At 39.0% G+C, this 24465-nt stretch overlaps 1 protein-coding gene across 8 annotated transcripts in view; it reads right to left on the minus strand.

Annotated features, from left to right (window-relative positions):
- The window catches only part of LOC109857031 (segmentation protein cap'n'collar), an 89797-nt gene extending 65721 nt beyond the window's left edge, over positions 1-24076 (minus strand). The window contains exons 1-3 of one of the 8 annotated variants that reach the window (XM_020432889.1): positions 23953-24076; positions 23562-23576; positions 1675-1836 (exon numbers count right to left, since the gene is read on the minus strand). In XM_020432889.1, coding sequence (XP_020288478.1) covers positions 1675-1836; positions 23562-23576; positions 23953-24006 — 231 coding nt within the window. In that variant the 5' untranslated portion in view covers positions 24007-24076. The other 7 variants (XM_020432888.1, XM_020432894.1, XM_020432892.1 and 4 more) reach the window with 7 other exon arrangements.
- Positions 24077-24465: the final 389 nt, after the last annotated feature.

The raw sequence follows: 24465 nt of genomic DNA on the forward strand, positions 1-24465 counted from the left end.
TTTCTTATTTTAAGAGGAAAATCCTCTAATTAGTAATATTGATAAGAATATATACTGATTAGAATATAAAAAGCCTCTATAGAAAAACATATATATCTCACTATCGAAAAAGACTATATTCTTAAATAAAGAATATATTCTTAATTTCAGAAGAATATCATCTAAAATCTTTAACAAGATTTTTTAAGTATAAAATCTTCTACTTACGAGAATATAATTTTTTTCGGTGAAGGTTTCGATTCCAATCACTTGGTTAAAAACAAAAATTCAAGAACAAAAGTTTAAGAATTTTTTTTTGTTACGTTTAAAACAATTAAAATATTACTTCAAGCAGTAGCGAAAAGCGTGATAACATCGACTTTTCCCAAAGGAAACATCGCGTCATAACGCGATGTTGTCCTACGAAACTGCACCTATTCTTGTTTTTCCTCTCACGGGAGGACGCGGAGGCAAGAACCACCGTGAGACAAAGCGAGCCTTATCTCGGTCTGGGCGTGTTCTAACCTTAGGAAAGACAAGATCGATGCGGCGGATACGGGCAAGGATCGAGAAATATCGGTTCGAGATCGCGTTCGAAAGCGCGTGGGCTGATTTCCTAAGCTCTTTTCGGGTTCGCCGAACGTGGTAGAGACCGGCTTAGTGTCTCTCTCAAATCGATCATCTACGAGCGATTACGAGCTGGTACAGAGCACGGGCACGCGCTAGAAAATCGCGCAAAGTTTGCGAAGAATGCGCGATCGAGGCCCGATGAGCGGCGCGCGCGCATTGCTCGATCCGCTTGGCGCACGATGATGAGATGCCGAGAAGATAACCACCCCGAGAGCCAAATTCCACTGCCGTTCGGAGCGAGAGTGGCATCACTTTTGTACCGACGTATCTTATCGTCGATTTGACCGATCGATAGGAGCGTATCTACACGTAACATTCTGCCGTGTGTGTTTACATTAGCGGTGAGTCAATTAGCTAATGTCTTTGTTGAAATAAAAAATAAAAAAAAAAAAAAAAAAAAACGCTCGTGTGTGTTTTTTCTCGAAACGACGTCAACGACGTCGAGTTCCAAATGATGATTAAAAACCGCGGAGGATGAAATATAAACAACGATGCAAAATGCTCTTTTGGCGTAAGTGCCGCGCAAATGCCCGGAAGTCGTCGTTTTTCTCTCAAAGCGTCGAAGAGAATTGTCGCTTCCTGTATTCGCAATTTATTGGTCGGCGATTTATGCCAGAAGGAGAGGCAGGACGGAAAATGCGCGACGTCGCGCAAACTATTCCGCGTGACGTACAGGTGCGCGTTACTTTGCGAAGCTTTCTATCTACCGATATAATCCCCCGGGGGACGCAGGAAGACATCATTGCGGAGAAACGAACGTTTAAATTGAGTCCGAGTAAAAGAGCAGCAAAACGCTTCCTTCATGCTTGTGCGTGAAAGCAGAAAGCGCCGCATTCCCGTTGATAAACAATTGCTCGTTACAGCCATCGGCGCGATTGTCTCAAATCGCGTTTTGAGATCGAACGAGAAATCGCGTAACGCGTATTACGTGATTTGGCTCAAAATGAACAAATAATGCAGAGAAATTCGAACGGTATAAAACGTGTCAATAGAGACGAAAGAGAGAAGAAAGAGGGGAAGAAGAATATAAAGAAGTTTTTTTTTTTTTTTTTTTTTTTCTCATACCTTTTGATTGGCGGAGTTAATAGCTTCCAAGGCCTTCAGCTTCTCGATTTCATCCGCCGATTCTTTTTCGGATGTAGACGGTTTTTTGGTAGGCGTCGGTTCCACCAGAGTGAATCCCAAATCCACATCCTGCTTCCACAGAACCTCGATGAGATCCATATCCTGGATGTTAAAAATACAGAAACGGTAGTGTTTATTACTGATATTGTAAAAAAAAAAAACAAACAAACAAACAAACATTAATCGCGAACAATTAATTTAATTTTCCTCTCAATACGCGAGACGCAGCGACGATAATTACTTGTTGTTTCGCTACATTGTAGTTAAGAGAGAAAGAGAGTAATGATCTTTTCAAATAAAGTGTGCGCACACATACATTGTGAGATTCTTTTTTTTGTTTTTTTTTTTTTTTCTTATCTATTTACACGCCTGAAGAAGCGGAATGTATGCGGGTTTCGTTTTAAATGCAAATTAAATGTTTACGCGGAGAATATACGGGCGAAGTTTCTCTCTCGTCTTATCCTCACCCCCGAATTAACATTCGCAGAAATAAGTAGGACTTATATCGCTTTTATATAGCTGTTTCCGCGTGTGTGTTTTATTTGATTATAAAAATGACAAAAGTAATTTTAAATGCTCGGACCAGGTGTCAACTCTTGATTAAAACAAAGGCAGATGACGGCGCTCGAAGGAAAATAAAGTGTCCGCGGCGCACACAGACAGACATCGCAGAGAGAGAGAGAGAGAGAGAGAGAGAGAGACTGTATAAAAGTAAAATCAATTTCATTGGATTAGCATACGTACATACATACCAGGACTCATTGAATTTTACGATGCCGTCTTTGCGACCGGTAATGAAAACGAAATTTTTTCTCGAAGCAATCATAATATTGTTACCCCCTACCACCTCCCCCCCCCCGTTTAAAAAGTCGTACGATTAATATTCCGATACTCCGGACGACGGAATAATGCCCGCGTGCGCACACGCGGCTTTCGTTTATGTTTATTTTATGTAAGTTAATAACATCTGGCCTCGATCGCCATTCCACACCGGGGCCCCCGTAGTCTTTCGGACTCTTCTCGAGTTTCATTTTTGTTGCGTCTCGGAGTGTCCCTCGCAGGGAGTCCCATCGACGAGTGTGTACAAAAGTGCATGATTAATGATGGCCGAGTATCGATGCATCTCGAAATGAAGGAGATCGAAGAAAGGGACCTGGGAGAAGGGACCAATCACATGACGGGGCACAATCCTCGGGGCAGCTGCCCCGTGGGTTTTAATCGAGCCAATTTCGCCGAGTTCGTACTGAGCCTCGTTAACCAATCTACGGATTTTCCTCGCCAATCTAAAACTCTCCCCCCTCCGGCGCTCGCGACGCCGTGCCTGGTCGAATGATTAACATGTTCGGAGCGAGGCCAACTTACGTGTCTCAACTTGCATAATTACCGTGAGAAAATTGTTGTCTTAAATTTGGTTGTCTTGAAAAACAACCAAAAAAAAAAAAAAACAACAACAAAAAAACCATCATTGTGATACGTGTAACAATGGCGTAAAGTCCGTTGTGAGACGGACGTTGATCTTTTTTCCGAAACAATTTTTTATATTATCAATGTTATTAAATCAATTTATTATAATATTTTATAAATTGAGTTGTCTCTTTCGTTTCCACAATATATGAAAATAGTGTTTTTGTTACACTTACTGCAACAATTGTTTTTTTTTTATTGAATTGTTGCATCCGTCAAGAAGCGGAAAATTGTGTAACAATTTATACAAAAAATTGCACTTTTTATCAATCAAAATCAGCCGTTGCTGTAATTGTTGCCCGTTTCTTCGTCGCGTTTCCCCGTTTACCGATAAACGCGCGCCGGACCGTAACGCGCTCGAGCCGCCATGTTTGCGGATTGAACGTCTATGTAGCGGGACACACGTGAGTTCTACCGCGTCTTCGAACCAAACGGTATGGACGCGGACTTTCCGCGGAACTTCCGCGTCAATTATATGTAGTTCGCGCGAATGCGTGTTTGGGGCGCAACGGCCATTTTATTGCTCTTCGCAGCTATTTTCCATTGTGTTTCGAGCGCTCGTTACGACGCTCTCACGTGGACGGCACCGATACTTGAAACTGTAGCAATAGTTTTCGCTTCGTCAGCGGCGCGCACGTAGGTTAAACGACTTGATTCTTGTCGAAGCGAGAGACAGGAATACCTCGCTGTATTCATACATCGTAAGTTGCGACGTTCGCGAAGAGGAAGAAAACCCGGACTTAAAAACGTTTAGAAGAAGAGACACGGGGGACGCGAGAACGTCTCTTCGCGTAATGTCTGAATAGACAATTGAATCAGGAAGCGATTAGATTTGATTCCGTCGCCATTGTACAAGCGCAGCAACTCCGATCTGTTTAGTGCCCCCCCCCCTTCGGAATAGTCCCTTCATTATTCAGAGAATCATTTTTCCCATTTCCTTTCACTGAGAAGTCTCTCGACAAACAGAGAGAGAGAAAGAGAGCTTACATGTCTCGAAAAGACCGGGACATTTCAAAGAAGAGTTATTACAAAAATATCTTACAATGCACCCTTTGATAACGGCCGATAGGATACTTTTCAGCTGTCGTAAATATAAAAAAATTTGCGTCAGTTTGACAAAAATTGTAGTAGCGAAACAATTTCTAATTCTAGTTTTCGGTACGTGTAAATAAATTTTATCCACAAATCTCGCACACGCTTACGATAATCTGCGTAATATAAATATTAATTATGTGTGTAATACGCAAACGTGTGTTCGTAATGCAACTATTACTCATGCGTTCGCAGAGAGACGAGTATAGAGAAAGCAGCGAGTGACGTGATTTCCCCGCGCGCGATCGCGAAATCTCTCTCCTCCTCCCCCTCTTCCCCCGTTCCACGAGCCATTACCGCGCCCGCTCGTGTTCCTAATTAATCAGGGGGTCCCGCGACTACTTTTGTGCCCCAGCCGGCACAAAGACAAAGGGGCCGCGGCGCGGCGCCATTAATCTCCCCGGTATCGTTATCGGCGATCGCGAATTTGCGGCCGCCGCCGCCGCCGCCGCTGCGAAGGGATGTAACGGATCCGATTCCGTGCGGCGCGGCGTGCTCTTCGCGGGCGTAGCTTTGTAAATTACTTCGCCGACCGTGTAATTCGATGCGGCGAGAATCGAGAAGGGAAGAGAGAGGGAGAGACAGGCCGGCATATATCGGCGCGGGAGGTAGAGGGACACACCACAACCCAGCGTGGGTGTGCATATATGACGTCGGCCATGTTGGAGAGACACAGCGGGAATCCGCGCCGCGCCCACAGCTGGGCTCCGGGTTGCGATCAAGAGAGTTTACCTCTCGCTCGGCCCACGTTTTATTCGGCGCAGCGCCGCGCCGCGATGCGCACGATGCAGCGCGGCTCGCTCGCTCCGATATCGACGCCCTCGATTTCTATTCGATTCACACGACCGCGGGCCGGACTCGGACCCAAAGAAAAGAATCGCGACCGCCCGATCGAGAACCGATCTCCAATGAGACCGACCGGCTATTGTGATATATACCCCCTTCACCCCCCCCCCCCGCACTCCCCCCGTATTGTGAACGAGAAACTGTTATAAAAGATTACAAAGTCGGGATCGTGATATAATATTTGTCACGCGCATTAAAAAATTCGGAAATCACTTGGGTATCGCGTGATTATGTAATTTCTAAGAATAGAGCGTGTTGCCTCATCGTACACGATTGATATTCTGAAATGTCGACATATATATGTATATAGACGGATAAGCCGGAGTCGGATCGGAGAAACATAGTGAGATCGAGCCGTCGCAGAAAACGATCACGCAGAAGCGAAAGATATATCTGAAGATCAGTAATTACACGGGGGTAGGCTAGTAATGATCGATCACCGTTTATCTACTATCGCGGCCTGTCTCTCCGATCGAATCGCGGCGGTGTCGCCGATCATCGCGGCAAAGCGGTTTCGATACTCTTCGGAGGACAATCGCAATCACAATCTTTGCGTATTTTATCGAGGAAAAAAGCGCGTTGTTTCTTTCGCAGAATCGTAACAGGTGCAAAGATTTTCCCGCGTTTATTCCGCGATTCTCGCCGATAAGACGACGAATCTTCGCTCGCGGCTATCCGCGGATCTGAGTTAATTACAGCTGAACATCGACACGTTCGATCGCGCGCGGCAATATATAATTGTAGTTCGCGCAGCGCGTTACGCAAAAACTTAACCAAAGACTTCTTTGCGCCGAGATCGCGGCGAAGAAGTAGAGCTTGACGAACGTTTTCACGTTGACCGTGTATAGATATACATTTGCAAAAGTATCACGACAATTAAAACCGAACTTAATTGTCAAAACAAAGATAATTAAAGTTCGTTCGTGGAAACTTAATTCGTTCTGTGTGAGCTGAAACCGGCCGGCCAATTGCCGCGCACTAACGGCGATATCGCAAAAAAGCGGTAAGCCGTCAAATTGGCATAATGAGAAACACAATGGTCTGTATTTGCGGAGGCGGCTTTCTTTGCGGGTGCGCTTTCTTTGTCAAACAAACCCAATGTCGCCGAAACGTGACAGTGCGGCTTTCTAGAGTTCGCCATGCGAGCTGCTTGGCGAACTTGTCCCGATTCACGCTTGTTTCTCGACTGCGAAAAATTGTTAATAAGCGGCTACTATATTGACGTCAATATACATTTTGTTCGTCTCACTTGTCTCAATTGTTTGTTCAAACTGTGCGCCAAAACAAATAATAATAATAATAATAATAATAATAATAATAATAATAATAATAATAATAATAATAGAAATTATCATAATTTTTTTCTTTAAGAAAACAATTCAAGTTGCAAATATTCAGCTTTTAAATATTTCTACAAATCGACACACAAATTTTGTAAAAAAAAAAAAAGAAGTAGAAAAAACACAAAGAGACTGGAAAAGTCGATAATTAAGTTAATAGTGTTTGTACGTGAGTTTGTGAATACATATCCGCTTTGAAAGAGATCCCGTTGGAAACATAAAAAAATCTCAACTTTTTCGGGATAATCTTGTACTAAGATCACACATTACAACAATTTCAGCATTCTTCTATTGATTGATACACAATAATTCTAATCCAATGACATGGAAATCTTTCTGACTATGGATGACAAATAGACTGACAAATAGACTTAATGACGTTTTTATACCGTTAAGGTTAAAAGGTTTATTATCCGCAATTTTCACGCGACCCTTTTGCTTCTTTCTGTAGAGCGTAGCGACGCCATCCTTTTTTTTTTTTTTTGTTTTCGCACAAGCGACAGAGAAATACAGGGTTTTCATTATTTCATAAGCAACTCTAATCTCTCGTTTTTGTTAAAAAATTTTATGAAATTTCCACAAATCTTAAAACGAATAAAATGAAAAAAAAAATATTCTCTTTGGCGCTGTATATTGAATAAGGTTTTATTCGACAAATCTTTCACTTAAGATCTACGAAAATTTGGACGTAGAAAATTTCTAGTAAAAAAAGACAATGTTTATTTATTGTTAGCATAATAATAAACATTTGGATAAAAACCGGAAATCTTGATTGACAGTTTTTAGCTCAAGAATCTGATTTGTTTGAATATTTGAAAACTATTGAATGACATTTTTTTCAGCGACTCGCTGAATTGAAGGGTGTTTGGTCTTATTTAGTTGTAGACATTTTTTTCTAAATAACAAGAAAGAACATCCGTTCCGATAAAAGACTCTTTCAAATTGACTGTAGATCTTTCCAGCACTTACAAAGTGCGAAAATGCACAAAAACGGCACAAACAATCATTAATTATTTTGTGTTTTCGCATTTGTAGTGAAATTTGGACACTTGTGGTTTACACAAAATACCGGTTTACTGATGGATCCCACAGGCGGTCCTTTCGAAAATAGCATAGACACAATACATTTCTATTTATGTGTCTCTCGAATACTAGAGAGATCGTTTTTGGTAACCACGCACTTTCTTTTTCTAAAGAATAATAAGAAAGAAACGTCCGTTCCAATAAGAGACTCTTTCAAATTGACTGTAGATCTTTTCAGCATTTACAAAGTGCGGAAATACACAAATCAAAAACCGGCGCAAACATTCATTAATTATTCCGTGTTTCCGCATTTGTAGTAAAATTTGGACACTTGTGGTTTTACTAGAAAATATCGGATCCATTCACTAATAGATCTCACAGGCGGTCCTTTCGAAAATAGTACACAGTACGTGTCTATCTACGTGTTTCTTGAATATCAGAGAGATTGTTTTTAGCAACTACGCACCGCGAAAAAAGATTTCAAAAATTTTCTCCTCTCGAAAGAATATCGAAATTCTCTTGTCCGTTTCCTCTTCTGTAGCCAGAAACAGAAAATTAGATCATTTCCTCACCTTTTATGTTACAAATAAATTTTTCCAAGCGCGATGCGCGTATTGAGTATCGAGTGAGTTCATATATATATAGATGCGCAAAGAAATAAAACATTAATTTCCTGGTTTTAATTAGTGCGTTGTGCATGCAGCCGCACAGTAATGGCGGCCGAGCCTTCGGTCAAGGCGGGGATAAAGGGGGAAGCGAGGCTAAAGGGGAATTTGATTAATGATCCTGTGGGATCTGGGACGGGAGGAGAGGGGGAAGCGTATCCTAGGGGACGCTTGTCTTGCCGTGAGCAACGATCGGTCTACCAAAACGTACCTCAAACATACAATATGTGTATATAGGCAATATTTTTCGAATAGATATACAATATAATCGATGGACACCAATATTGCTTTTCTACATTACTCGATTATTAGAAAAGAATCGAATTTTTATACCAAAATATAATTGTTACAATATTAAAATTAAAATGCAAGTGTATATACAAATTGTTTTCGAAAATAACTGCAGAAAAAAACTTACGACCGGATCAATTAGAAAACATTAAGTAGATTCGAGATTAAGGGAACAGAAAGAAGAATGACAATATTTTTTAAGCTAATCACGTGATTGTAATCTCGTGAATATAATTAAGTTTGAAGTGCGTAAATGTAGCTAAAACAATGTTGTAAGCGAGCTAACGTAATGAATGAACATAAAAAAAAAAAAGGTGAAAAGAAGGGAGATTTTTAATTACGGGCAAAGTTTTAAGACGCAAGGGTAGAGCTTAACGTCACTCACAGGAGAACCCTTGAAGGCTTCTTCCGAAAGGGAGAGTTGGCTTTAGAATTACCCGGCGTGGAGTCATAATCCGCTTTCTCCCACGATCAATGTTACATCGCAATGGCGGCGGTTACATGTAGACAAATATTTGTTTGACCGAATAATCAAAAGTACATTCACGACGCATGATCTATATAGCTAGGAAAGAAATTAGTTTACGCGCGTCACTGCCTTCCGCTGAGAAAAGGAAACGCTCGAGTAAAAAAAAAAAACGCATTTGTTTTTTAATTAGATGGCGAACTAGAAATCGTGTGAAAAATTCGTACATTTTTCCATTGTTTCATATAATAATGTCCTATTAAACTTTTTGGTTAATAAAGTCATTCACGCGTAGAGCGGAGCGTTCGTTGCACTCGTGTTGCGGAAAAATGCTAATTACACGAACCTCATTAAACTTTTAACAACAAACCGGTTACGCACAACTCCGCGAATAGATATCGTGACTTTACTTAAACTATTTCCTGTCTGGTTTCGATACAAAAAAAATAATCTTTTTTACCGGGCAAACAGCAACAAAAAAAAATTGACACCGTAACAGTGACTTTTGATTTGCATAGATCACTGTAATTTACAAATTCTATCAAATTGAACGTAAAATATATAAGTGCAATGAAACCCACTATCACAGTTCGCCTTGAACGAACGAGCGAGTAACAAATTGCGCAAGAGAGACTTTAGCGCTCGCGTGAGTCCTGATGAAATGCGATCATTTGCATCATAATCAAGACCGCCATAGCCACGTTATTTTCTTCTTTCGCGCGAAACGGAAAAAAAGAAACAAACGATCACGACGTAAGACCCCAAGAGCGAAAGGGCGAGAGGGAGGGCAGCATGAAAAATAGTTCCGGCGCTATCGGTGCAGCTAAAGCGCCCCCTATCTCGTGTCCCATCGACATATCATCAATGTAATTCGTATAATGTATATCCACGCAACTCCGACCGGGGCAGGAGAGTCTAGCGGAGGGTTATGGGTGGAGAGAGGAAAGAGGGGATGGAGAATTGCGGAGGGAGAGACGCGTATTTATGTTGCGGGATATATCGCGGAGAATACCAGTCGACAAGAGGAGAACGGGAAGGCGGAGGGAGAATGGAGATGGAAAAGAGAGAGGGGAGCGGTGCGTGTACAAAGGGAACGCCGACGGTGTGCCCTCACGATCGTTCACCCCATCAGGGGCGTACACTCTCCCTCCTCAACCCCGGAGCCGCGAACCCCACGATACGATGCCAAGCCCACGTATTTTGCATTTGCCGCTTCTTGCGCTTGTACTCGAAAACGACAGAGAGAGAGAGAGAGAAAGAGAGAAAGAGAGAGTACGTACATCACAACTCAAATGCACGTAATTCAAGACGAATATAAATGTATAAGAGAAATAATAGGATAGAAAGGTAAACTACGAACTTTTTTTTAAAAAGAGATAAAATATCTCAAAAAATTATAAGCGTATATTTCTTATCTCTCGCGTTATTTACCGCAAGGTATGAGTCAAATAAGCGTGCGAATGTTCCAAGAAAAAGAAATTTATTCGCGATAAGAGTTTTTGTTTCGTTTGATCCATTACTCTCTCTTCGTGAATTTATTGATTTTGATAAAAAATTGAAGCGAATTGCGACATCGTGGATAATTATTTTTATACGCGTGTTGTCATGTAGTAACAATAGTTCTGTAAAAATAATCTATTATATTATTATTGATCGATATATATTTAATAATCGACACGCACTCTCGTGACAAAAGAAATAAGAAAATATTTTTTCTACAAGCAAAACTGAATAAATGCGTATACGCTTACGATAAGGTTAAAACAAACGTATAATTATAATGAATAAGCACGTCTGTGTTCGCTAAATTAGAATGTAAGACAGTCGTTTGTCAAAGCTGACAATGCGTCAAAACAAATGGACTTCTTAGAGATTAATAAGAAAAGTGTCGGGTGTGCGTAAATTGCAATGTGCGTATCGCGTAAACACACAATGTGTGTAACGAGAAACGCGCTAATTATAAAATAGTACGCAATGTTCCTTATCATGCCCGACGAGAATACCATTTTCACGCACTATTAGATAATGATCAATCGCGTGCTGACGTTATATATCATGTTATATATATATTATTCAGGCTCATTAACTTATAATCCATTCACGTGAAATTGAAAAAATTCCGTTTACACGTTTTCAGAACACGTAATTAGCAAAAAAAACATGGATATAAAATATAACTACTTGTCAGTGTTTAATGAGATTTTTTTTGTCCAATCTATGACGATGATGTGTGACGCGTTATTTACGCGAGTATGTTAATTAACTATTAACGAACCATCGTTCACATGTGATTTTAAAAGTGATTAAGTGCTCGTTTCGCGATCTTGATTAACCTTTGATGAATTAACGAACATTTAATTTTGCTAGCATGTTACCTACATATCGATCATTAATTTTTCACTAACGTTAGTATTCTAATGTTGTTTTGCAAACTTATATTTCATTGTGTTTCAATGAAAGTAACATAAAGTTGTTGTCAGTTTATTTTACATATATAGAAATAAAATACTGTAAACTGCTAACCTGACAGTTTTCTTTATATTTACTCCTATACATTCTCACATAATTCTAACATTTCTAAAAAATGTTATGTAGATTGTTAATAGCTCCGATATGCTTCAACGAGTTTAATTGCTATTTGTTGAAAATCGCCACGAACTGAACTTACCGAACCAGTTCGGTAATTTTTTGCGCGCGCGCAAAATTGTGTGAAGTGATTATCGAACGGGGAATACTTCTCTTTCGCCGAAGTTTTATGTCGGCGAAAGAAGATCAGGATTCGAGGGCATTCTAAGAAGAAAGACCGCGTTTTGCGGTCTAGAACACCGGGCTAGTTTGAAGAAGATCATTTATCACACACGCGTGTGTATTCTTTTGCGCGGGTTTCATGCGAGGAAGGCCTTTCGTTTTACTAGAAAAATCCTTATCTTCATCCCTGAGCTTTTCCTGTGCGCGTGCCTTATCTGCCATGCGCGGCATAAAGCCGAAGAAAGCGCGGAACCAATCTCGGTCATCGTCGCAAGAACATGAACCGAATGATTTTCTTTTTTGCGCGCCCTGCTTCTTTCGTTCCGCCGCGGCCATTGAATCAACATGTACTCTTTTATTTGCCCCGTCGTTTTCCCGCGCGTTAGATCCGTTTCCGCGACCGATAATTGCCATTATTATCACGTCACTCGGACTCGATTATTATCGTGGAACAGTAGGACTTGCGCCGTCGCAAATGTTGTCGAGAAAACGCCTCGCCTGAATTCTATATGTTGAAAATCTAAAGATATTACACGATCGACGTACGGGAATCGATCGTGTTGCTTTATTTTATTTTATTTTTTTTTATTTATTTTTTTTTTTTTTTCATCCGCTCATCGTTCACGGCTATTTCTATGTTAAGACGACGAACGGCGACGCACGTCGGATGAGAAAGCCTCGCCTTCCCCAGTTTAATAGCGTAACAAACATAAATAAAATCGCTTAATTACGTCGGAAGAACACAGGTCGCGCGAGCAAGAAACCACGTATCGAACTGCTTTACAATGGGATTACATTGCAATTTTTGCGAATACACATTTACGGTTTGTGCCGCGACAAAATAAATAAGTAAACGCTCTCCTCTTGCGTGTCTCACAAATGGCGATCAATTCAAAGACGTGTTTACTTAAAGCGCGTCTTTATCGCACTTCAAATGACCAATAAAGATATTGTTTGGATAAAACACACGCGACGTCTACTCCAAATTATTGAGCGCGTGTGTTTGTTATCGTGAATGAATTACTACTTACGTACAATACTTTTCGTATGTAAAATGTGCGAATTTTTATTTATTCGCGCGAGGAGCGTGTTCGCCAGGAGGGTTTAAAAGTTGGAAGAAAAATGGCGGCTGCGGTTAAGCCGTCCGCGGTGGCGATGGGCTCCGAATTTTTTCGAGATACCGCGCGATTGGTTCGAACCTTATAATTACGCTTGGAAGAAAACCGGTCCCGAGCCTGGCGATTTCACGATGAACGCCTTCGTTCAGATACAGCCGCCATTAATGCAAATAAGGTCCTAAAAGGTGCGATCGGAACTAATCGCCGGAACTTAACCTTGAAAGTTTATTTATTTATTTATTTTTTTTTTTTATCAGAAGCGTTGTTGTCGGAGTTTATTCGCGACGTACATGAATTTTCCCGACGAGTAGAATAAGCGATTTTTTAATTGTTTGCGCGCGACTCATGTCAGATAGATATTTTTCTATGTAGCAAGAAACAAATATCGGATTTTTTGATCCTGTCATAAATTTTCACTTTTAACGTGACAATTATTTACAACTGCATGTTGTGTGTGTGTGTGTGTATTTCTCGAGTTTTTCTTTTCATTAAGTTTTCCAAGAAATATTAGCGATGTTATAAAATCAGCCAAGCAGATGGCACGGTCTTTCGACCAGCCGCGGTCGAATGGCCACGGTTTGTGTGAGAATTGTTTGTATCCGGAGAACTCCGGAGTCCATGCAGTGCGCGTCCATATGAAGAAACTGCAATTCACGATGTAATCTCCAGAGGGAACGGGCATCGATCACACGGTGATCTTCCCCGACGTCAAAATATTTTCAAAGACACTTCGCGAGACGAGAGAACCGCGCGCAATCGCTCGATCAAACGAAATCGGTATCTATCTTTTCCCGAATGATACACGGAACAAAAAAAAAAAAAAAAAAAAAAATAGGAAAGAAAACTTTTCCCAAAGGAGACATTATTGTCGGACGTCTGTGTAATACACACAGTTCGTCTGTCTGTGTTTCTCTTTTTTGACACAAATTGTATGAAACATAAAAGAAACTTTAGAATCTTCATGTCTAGAAATAACGGATATATTGGAGTCATTCTCAATAAAATGTTCGCGGAATCACGTGTCATGGATTTAATTGACGAATCCAATGAATTATAAGTACGTAACACTTGTGTCAACAATTACCAAGGCGCCAAAAAAGGGATTAATTTCGCTCTTCTCTTCAAGAAAAACAATTCGTTCTCTTTCGAAGCGGGGTGCGTAGTTAACCGGAGACACACCTGCAGCCGGGAAAAGAGCTACGGGATGGTTTGCCTTTTTTTTTTATCCCGCGTACGAGTACATAGAAAAGGCACGAGAAAGGGCTGAAGAGCGCTTGACAAATGAAGAGAACGGCATCCTTTTGAATCTGGATGTCCGTAAAAGGATCGTCCGACGCCGAAATCGACCAAGAATCACGGCGGCAAACTCGTTGCACTTTGTTTAGCACAGAACTTTAAATGGTGTCGATTATGAAAAAAAAAAAGGAAGAATTGTTAACGAGCCGGATGCGGCCGATAGAAGGTTAAGGCGAGCCGAATACGAGTCAGAAGAGCCTCGATAGGTCGACAGGTCGACAGGGGGAATCGAACGAACACGAACGGACAGCCGATCGGCGGAAAGAGACACCGCTGCGTCAGCCCGATAAAATCTCCGATTTACCGCGGCGCGTATCATTACGTGCCGCATGCTTTTACGCAGCGTGCTTGTCTCCGTGGCCGTCACGATAATTACCGGTGACGATCATTGCCAGTGTCTCTACCGTTAATGAGTCCGTAAGGACGCGCCGCGTTTGTCTCGCGCACGTCGTTCGCGGCGCTCTTGAGACGCGCGTATTATTAAAAGCGCGCTCGTCGTCCCCTTCGGGGCGGAAGTTCGCGATCGTGAAAGATAATAAATGCACGCGCTGCTCGTTGAAAATTATTTCGCAAAGACGATGTACAAGCGATCGTTAAAAGTTAGAAAACAAGGTTTTCGTAAAATCAAAGTAGACAGACAAAAATAAATAAATATTATTTTCTCAGTTTTTTTTTCTCGAAATTAAATTTATCGTACCGTTTTTTACAAACTGTTGTAAAAACATTACCGAGAATATCAAAGGATAGTTTGGGTTTCTCGTTCGTTTTTTCACGGGGATTAACGTAAAGAAAATAAATGATAATTCGCTCGAATCCCGTAAATTAATGCTCCTACCTTTCTCCGCGCGGTGCTTTCACACGTGGACCTATAAGTGTCATTAGTCACTGGCGGTAACATTTCTCCGAGAGAGACCCGAGAAAGAGGAGGCAAAACTATTCCTATGCGTTCGCGGAAAAAACACGCCGACAACCTGTTCACGACAATCTTAGCCGCCCGTCAAAAAGCGCGTCCCGTTGTTACAATCATTTTTCAATAGCCTTCAATATCTTTGACTCGAATCTTCAAAAAAAAATGAATAATAGTCTCTTGTTGTTATAATTCTATTGTCGTGTACATGGTCCAACAATGTGAGATTCTTTGCGACCTACAGAGTTAGATTCCTCTCGACGGAGAGGACGGGTTTTTAACGTAAACTGAAAGATATTCTTGTTAAATATGCGGTCGAACACACATTCGATCGGCAAAATTCAAACGCGCTGGAAATCCATTAATATATTCCAGCATGTTGCGAATGCAAACAACGGTTTTTAACGTCTACGTGAGTAGAAACGAGGCTTGACACATTGACAAGAACGTGATACAAGACCACCTTCGCTACTAAACCGAGATGTGTATCTGTGTTTGTTATCTCTCGAGGCTACTGCAATTTGTCAAGGCGCATCAGATCGATCTGAGGGAGGATCCGATCGACAGGTAGAATGGAAGACATTCCCGATACTCTGTAGCGAACGAGACGTTTACTATTTGTTCGATAAGGGGAAACAAATACGTTATGCGCAAAATTGATCGAGATCAAAAAATGTGATCGCATTATGATCGAGCGTTGGATTTTATCGCGAATTTATTGTGCGCGACTGTCGCAGTAAAATAAGAAAAAAAGCAAATGCAGGACTCTGCATTAACTTCTGCATTCTGGCGCCATCTTAAGGCCATTCGAGGATGAGAGTAATAGACTCGACGCAGTACCGACCGTCAAATCGATGAGAATGCTTCAAAAGATAGCGCCACTAAGGAAGATCCCGAAAGATAAAAAAAAAAAAAAAAAGAATATCTGCCGCGCATTGTTTAATTAAAATATCAAACATGTTAATGTATAACACAGATTATAATGTAGATTAGACGTGCAACGATTGATTTCGAAAATAACGCAGTGTAATAACATTACAAAATAGAATCGAGACTTTTAAAAACTTTTTAAAAATAAAATAGAAAGAAAGAATTTTAAAAATTAAGAAATTTTAACTATACTATTGATAAGAATGCTATACTATTGATAAGAATAAAAAAAAACATAATTGATTTAATAATTGATCTACTATATACAAATGAGATTATCGCAATAACACATTAAAATTATGTTTGACACCAGTAAGGAGATTTATGACGTGAACAATGATTACATTGCATATTCATTGCGCGTGTATCACTTTGATAATATTTTTTTTAAATAGATTACATGCACAGTAGAGACACATGCAATAAAGTATGTTATTACTGAATATATGTACTTCATACATTGCAAAGTCATTGTTATGAATGTTCGTAGTTAATACAAAAAAAAAAAAAAAAAAAAAACATGTAGATATACTAGTTTGCAAACTATTACTATTAGTCTATGATTTCTTAATGTTTGTCGAATGATTATATGCAAAAAACGATTACATACAAAAATATCTCGTTTCAATTTGTTTCTCGACTAAGTTTTTGGGTTGATGTGTTTCTTTTTAATTTTATATGGCTGCTTATAAAAAATCTTGTGCTTGTTAGCACAAAGGTTTTGCAACTTTGAGATTTATTGAAGGAATATAGAAACAAAATGTAAATCAAACATGAATATTGAGTTTTTGATCTAAATATGAACGTTGTCTTTAAGTGTCTATGTAAGCTATCAAACTTACTGAATCATGTATTTAGTTTGCATAACTCATTGGAAAAACTAAAGAAAACTGATAAATGGATCAACGATTAGCGAGACAATATACAAAAAAATATATACCTATATTGATAAAAAAATTGCAGCCGAGAGAGAGATGTAACATAAATGAAATAATACATATTGTAAATGTGATGTATAATTATTTTCCGCGTAATCAATATTTATCGGCAATCTATAGATATATGCATCATATAAAAATATGATGCAAAAGTAAAAATAAACACGCAAATAAACACATCGTCGCGGTTACGACAGTCGCATGATACAAGTTATATTTTACGTGATAAAAAATATTTTTATACTTGGAAAAAAGTCAAACAAAAACTTGTGGTTCTAAACTATACGTTGCATCATGTGCAACTTGTTGCGTCAAAATTTTGCACGCTGTTTATCGACAGGCGTCGCGAGCAAACAAAAAAATAAAACAAAACACACAGAACAAACAACATAAAAACTTTCTCGTCCTTCTCTCCCTTCCTATTTTCACGTTGGAATAATTTTCTTTTTTTTTATCGTGACTGATAAACAGAATTTCATATAAAGAGATGTAGATGTTCGTTGGATAATCTGAATCTCTGAAAATCGGTTGATTATCTGCACGACCCATTTGTACGCGTACAATGAATAATCGCAGTTTCTATGTGTCGATCATTACATAACGTTCGGTAGTTAAATGATTCATACGGCAGTACATTGTATATAGGACTGACGCGAAGTGACTTGCCGCTATACCTCAATCGTGAAGTATGTTATCGCTATTACCGAGAATGCTATCATTAAATCGGCGAGACTTTATCCTTCACCGCGGCTTTGGCGCCAAGCGCATCTCAATGTCAATGAAAAATCCAATAGTCAAATAAACTATCCATCATACTCGTGTTCTCTATCAGTTATATTTTCGTAATCATTATGGTAATATTTATGCGCTGATGCAATGTGTCATTTATTAAATAAAAGACGAAAAGATGCAACAAAAATGACACACACACGTCTGATAAATGTTGTCTGTAAATATCATATTGTGGTTGTTATTTGAACAGTTCACTGCGTAAATTAACGTCATTAATTTCACCTTGAATCGGAGACGTTTCACGTTCACGACGGAAGATATTTCGTCATTTTGATGTGACCAACATCAAAATCAAGAATAATCAGTACCGCACGATATGTGTGAGATAGATAGGAGAGATACTGAATATACGTTGAACGATAGATACTACACTCGAGTATTTGCGAAAACATTGCTACTAACTTTTAAAATAAAAATCGATGGAAACAATCTTATAACGTGAAGTTGAATTGTTTTGATTAAATAAATATCACAAAAAAATCTTCTTACGCTGTATAAAAATTAATTAATTAAATTTGTTATCTCAAAGCTGGTATACGCCTTAATCAGGTCAAATAGTAAATTCACTACCGTTCGGATAAATTTGTAAACGTAATGGCTTTAAATATGTAATCGATACTCTCGATAATAAAATATAAATAAAGATGTAATAAATATGATGTAATGTGTGCACGCAACTAGATATCAGAAAAGCTTTATAACATGTCCGAACAACAGCTTACGCACCAACAAACCGAGCTTTACACGGAAAACATGACATCATGTTGAATATCCGTATTGCCGCACAATGATCATATGAGTTGCATATCAGAACACGTTTGACCAGTTATATTAACATCACTGGACGCTAAGAGCGCGATGAAGAAAACGACTAGGTTATTTCACGTGGCTGTGAAAGATTAATAAAGAGACGCGTCTCTCAGACGTCAGAAGCGTGTGAAGTGCAAAAAGAAAAATGAAAATCTCGATAATGCGCGAATGACTTACTGTGTAAAAAAAATATATCTTAAGAATGTATCATTATCATTATATTATTCTTTGTTTATCTTCGCTTTATCGTCGATTATTGTTGCATTTTTTACGAGAAAAAAAAAATTCTTTGAGACACGTTTTTAGTTTTTTGAACATTGTAATAATAATATCTCTAGGAAATTTGTGTTATTTTTCGAGTTACCTTGATCGTTCTCTTCTTCGAAAATTTCACTTTACACTCGATTACGCGACTTCGACACGTTTCTACTTTTATACATCGCGCACATTTCGCGCCGCGAGCTAAACTCACACTTTCTCTTTCGCATCTCCCATCATCTCTCTCTTCCACGATTTATTTACTATAGCAATATCAAAAAACCTACCGCGTTTGACATCACCTCCAGACTCATGGTTGTGTTCCGTTTTTTTTTTTTTTTTCAAACTTCGAGAACGTTTCGGCCGAGAAAGAAATCAAGCGCGTGCGATGTTCTCCCGCCAGTGCGACACAGTGTAACACGTCACGGTTATTTTGGGCGGGCTCGTCGTCGGCGCGCAGGATAACGGGAAGAGAGGCGTCTTCTCTGTAAAATCGCGTTTCTGTAAAAACGCCACACAATCAGGTGCTCGCTACACGATAACGTGGTAAATGCGACGTAGAGAACATCGCTCACTCAGATCGACTCACCCAAGTGTCGGGTTTCCAGCAAGCGCGTGGTATATTTTAACAATATATCAGCGTTATAATCTTATCGGAAGCGCGGGGGATGATCCGCGAATCAAACACTTCACTTTTTTTTTAGCAGCGCTTAATGGGAAAAGTTCAATGAACGAAATTGAGCTTTGAACGATTTTCGCGCCGAGGAGTTGATGATTCTCTCGTTGCGATTTACACACTTGCGATCGCGAGACTGAAGATCACGCGCGACGGCGGCACCGAGAGACGACGTAATCAACGAACGACGGACTAAACGGCGGCAACAACGACGGATTGCTCGACGGAATGCTACAAGCGCGTTGATGATAACAACAAGTACGCGATGTGCGAGCGACTGGGTTGCACTAATCGTGTTGCGAATTGCGAAAAACTGATGTGAATAGCTGCTCTCTTTCTCTCACACTGCCTATGCGGTAAATGCTGATGATAGGCTCTCGAGCCGGCTTCGCGGCCTTGCCCGAGGTCACAACGCAATAAAATCGTATTCCAAGTAAGATAAATAATTTCTATATCTTATTTTGTCCTAAAACCCCAACATTTTTTAATGTGTTACATTCTTAAACGAATTCTCTGTCTAATTAACAATGTTTCGAACACGCTCATACAAATGAGATCTCACTTCTGCACATGATTAATATATATGTTTCGTATTATCAGGAAGGCTAATTTTGCTAATATCGAGTGATTTTTTGAGTGTAGTTTCGAATTGTTTCTTTTTCGAATAAATTTAATATCGCGATGTTGATAGAATCAATATGAAACCGTTGTGAGTGGTCAGGGATAAGATATTGTTGCCAGTCAAAATTTGCAATATGAACATATGTCTTTATAGTTCGTAAAAAAATATAAAATGTGGAATAAAACTATCAAAGAACTAATATTTTATATTTTCGCACTGATAGAGAAATATATTTAATACATTTTCAAGCACAAATAATGAAAGAGAGGCCAATCGCGAGGCAACTTTCCCGTGATATGGCAGTAAGTATTCACAAAATATCTTTTTGCAGTTTGCAAATATATGAATAAATACTTCAGCTGAATAAAATTTGCAAAATATCTTTTCTTACTTGTCTCAATTTTTAATATTTAATTATTTTTTTTTTTAGGAATATATTTTGTCAATTTTTTCAACACTATTTTTGTATCATATCTCTTAGCTAAACATCCGCTTTTACATCCGCGCTGTATGATTACATCGTCTTGTTTGGAAAAAATAGCAGTTCGGTGATAAGATCGATGGCGACCTCTCGATATTTCGGGCATCGCCGCAATAATTTCAGTCAACGGTATAAAAATCCGGTATCAAAACAAAATAACACTCTCAATACCGTTTAATGTGATTAATAAGTGTCAAATCGGACTCGACGCTCAGATGTCAAAGAGCCTTAAAAGAAAACGACTACGATTGCGAAATCAAGGTTGTTGATCATCTTAGATAATAACATCATGTATAGAACCGCAATTATTGCGAACATTCATTAATGTCAGTTGAAAATAAACAACATTTTCATCTAGCAGCATGCGATGCAAAAAAAAAATGTTATACAGAAAGCACGAGAAAAAAAAACTAGACAATATGAAGAATATGTTTGTGTGTCATTATAATAAGAATAACTTGATCTCTTATATATAATGGCCCCCCTCTCTCTACAATATATTTATTAATCAAGTGGTCAATAAGAGAATTATTTCTTTTTATAATAATAAAAAAAAAAATTTGAATAACATTAAATTTCTTTACATCATCGAAGAGTTTTAATATTCAATTGTTGCTGTAACAGCGGCCGTAAAAAATAACAAAATAAAATCCGATTCCTATCTATAGCGAATCTTATATATCAATAATAACAACTGGAATAAACATTCTATCGCGCACAGATTGAATAAGTTCTTTCTTTTCGCGCGCGCACTGTTAAGTCGCAATAGTGTAAATTGGTTCGATTAACATACCAAGAAAAATTATTACTTTCAATTAACCGAAGGCGACCTCGCTACTTGTGTCGTTGCGCGAGACCGTTTCTTGTTTTAAGTTTCTTTGAAAAATAAAAATGCGTTAATTATTGAAAAAATTCACGAGAAATCTTATCTTTACAGCTCCCAAACAGGCGCGCGATAGCGCTCCACAAGCTTCTTTATCAGAGATAACATTAGACCGATCCCGCGAACATAGGCGGCGAACGTATCGTATCGCGTATCGTACTGTTTTTTTTTATTTTTTTTTTTTTATCGCAATAAACGAGATATTGCTGAAAGAGAAAATAACTCGTGTGCATGAACGCGACTATGTGTGACGCGCACGCTTGTTTGAAATCGAGAAACGCGCGAGTTTCTCGTTTGTAAGTACAAATTCAGTTTTAATGCAGAGAATGATTTGATCAGCAATCGGTATTATCTTGAATATTAGCCCGTTTGTTGCTCGAACTGTTTTACCGATGGATAATTAAACCTGAGCGGTCATTGTTAGCCAAACGCGAATCAAACCTTGGTTTTGGTCAATAGTTTGGAGAGGAGCCAGTAATGTAACGATGTACACAACTAGTTGAAATAGAACCATGCAAAGAGAGAGAGAGAGAGAGAGAGAGAGGCGATCCATGCAAACTGGCCTGACTGGTTTATTAATTATGCAGACTATAATAGACCGCACAGTGGTCTACAACTGCTTTTCACTTAACTACTCGCGACTACTATCAACGTTAATTGTTTCTCTCTAAAATTTTCTTTCTCATAAGTATATTAAAATCACATACAAGGCTATTTTAGAATTTAAAAAATATTCCCCTTATTTTTTTATATCGCATTAGATATAAAAATAATGTTTAAAATCAATCTTTAAGAATACACATTGCGTTCTCTTGTGAGAACACAGAGAAAATTTACTATATTAAAAAATATATATATGTATATATATATTAAACAAATGTATGTCTTAAACTCCAAAGTACAAAAGATAGATACGTGAAATTTCTATATTTACTGAAATATATGTATATTCTCTCTCTCTCTCTCTCTCTCTCAACAAAGAGAAAGCGCGAAAATATTAACACGCTCCACACACGCACACGCAAGCGATAAATTAAGCGACACAGTTGTGTTAAATATATAATGCACACTCTCCTGTTGAATGATTCATCGCGATATATCGACGATATGTCCGTTCGGACAAACTTGACGAAGAGCGCAATACAAAAATATCGGGGATTCTCCATTTGCGATTGATAAATAAGCGGTCGAAAACGCGTGGGTTAACACGCGAAGGTTACGAGAGCTTTGAACCTCTCTCTCATGAACGAAACAAATGTTGCAGAACACGCGGGATGTGGTTATTTTTGAAAATGTTATTTTGCCCTCGACAATTTTGGAGGACACTTTTCCTAACCGCGCTCACTCCGACAAACGTTCGTAAAAAAAAAAAAAAAAAAACGTTCTGCGCTGTACGTACACGCGCGCGTGTGTGTTTCGACTTTTGCGTGTACTTGTTGCGACTGCGCCTAATTTTATAGCGCAAGTCGCAAATAGTGCGACGAGCACAACGTTGTTTATACGAGGAAAAATTTTATATACCGACGCGACAAAAGCAACGACCGCGTTGCGCTGATTCGTTTTAAATTGCTTCGTCTCTCGCTCTCTGATTCACGGGAAAATCTTTGTTTGATTTCAAATATTATATCGCGATAAATTCTAACGAGACTCTCGATTTTCATTCTCGTGTTCGCACAGAAAAGAAAAATATTTAGATATCGCAATATTTACGATCAGAGTGATCATGAATAACGAGACGATCTCTGATACATCTTGATTACAAGGATAAATAGTAAACTGTCAGATTTTCTTCTTTTGATTTGATTTAGAGAGAGAGAGAGAGAGAGAGAGAGATTGTGTTTTTCGATTATTGTATATTTACGTCTTTGTGTTCTCAAATACTCGTTAAAGGAACTTCGAGATTTTACTTCGGAATTTAATTTGACTGTGCGTCACACATCGTACGTTCGAAGCGACGCTTTTGAAGATTCAAACGACAAACCAGACGATGCAAATGTCTTCGCGTTATCAAACACTTACCACTTACAAAATCGAAATGTACAACAATACATCGTGCGACACATTGTACATTCTAAGTGTGTGCGACACGATGCAGATCCTTTGCGCAGTTTGTGCAGAAACAGCGAGACGAATAAAAAACGCGAAGTTCGTCGTTGTTTTATCTTCTAAAAAAAAACGTACCTGCACAATACATACCTGAAACAAGAAAGCAATATCATCCTTTTAGATGGCTGCTTTAAAAAAAAAACTGCTCAAATTATGTAAGCATATAGCGAGCAATTTTCATCATACACGCGATACCGAGAACACTTTTTTTAACATCTTTGTGGTGAAAAAGTCACGATAAGTTTCGTCATATTAATCAACAACTGTCATTTTTTTAAATATTATCTTTGTATATAATGAAAGAAGAAATTCGAAGCGATATCCTTGTGTGAGTCTCGATTTCGCTACTTAAAAACTTGTATACACATACTCGCGATGATATAGAGAGGTGTTTAGTACATATAAATCAAACATGTTTTTTGTTTGTCAGCGAGAAACGAGGTTTGTGATCCGATAAGAAACGTACATATGGCACGAACACGACGATTATCCGCGGTTGCTTCCTCTTCTTATGTGCCATCTGAACACGTTCGGCCGCGAGCACCGATTTTGAGATTTAAACGTTCGATTTGATTTGAGCGTGAGCGGAACGCGCGCCAACTTAACCTCAACCCGACGCGCAACGAGTCGGCGAACTGCCGTCTCGCACGTCGGCATCGCCGGGATGGCCCTCACCGCGCGACGGGTCGTCAGGGTCATAATTTGCATTTGCTCAGGATGCTGATTTATGAAAATTTATGGAACGTAACTCAATGTAACTGTTAGACAAAGGCGAATTATATTCAACGTCTCTAACAAATAAAATTTCTTTTAAAAGTAACCCGCGAATACATCAGTAAAACGAAATGCTTTATTCCCGCTACTGTATTATAAAAGAGAAATGTGTCAATTGTTGTAATCTAACTTCGAGTCGATAAAAAAAACACAATAGCTGAATTTTATTTAAAATTGCCTGATATTCGGCGTCTATAATAAATAA

Source organism: Pseudomyrmex gracilis, unplaced genomic scaffold (assembly GCF_002006095.1).
Source record: "Pseudomyrmex gracilis isolate BER0280 unplaced genomic scaffold, ASM200609v1 scaffold_140, whole genome shotgun sequence".
NCBI lineage: Eukaryota > Metazoa > Arthropoda > Insecta > Hymenoptera > Formicidae > Pseudomyrmex > Pseudomyrmex gracilis.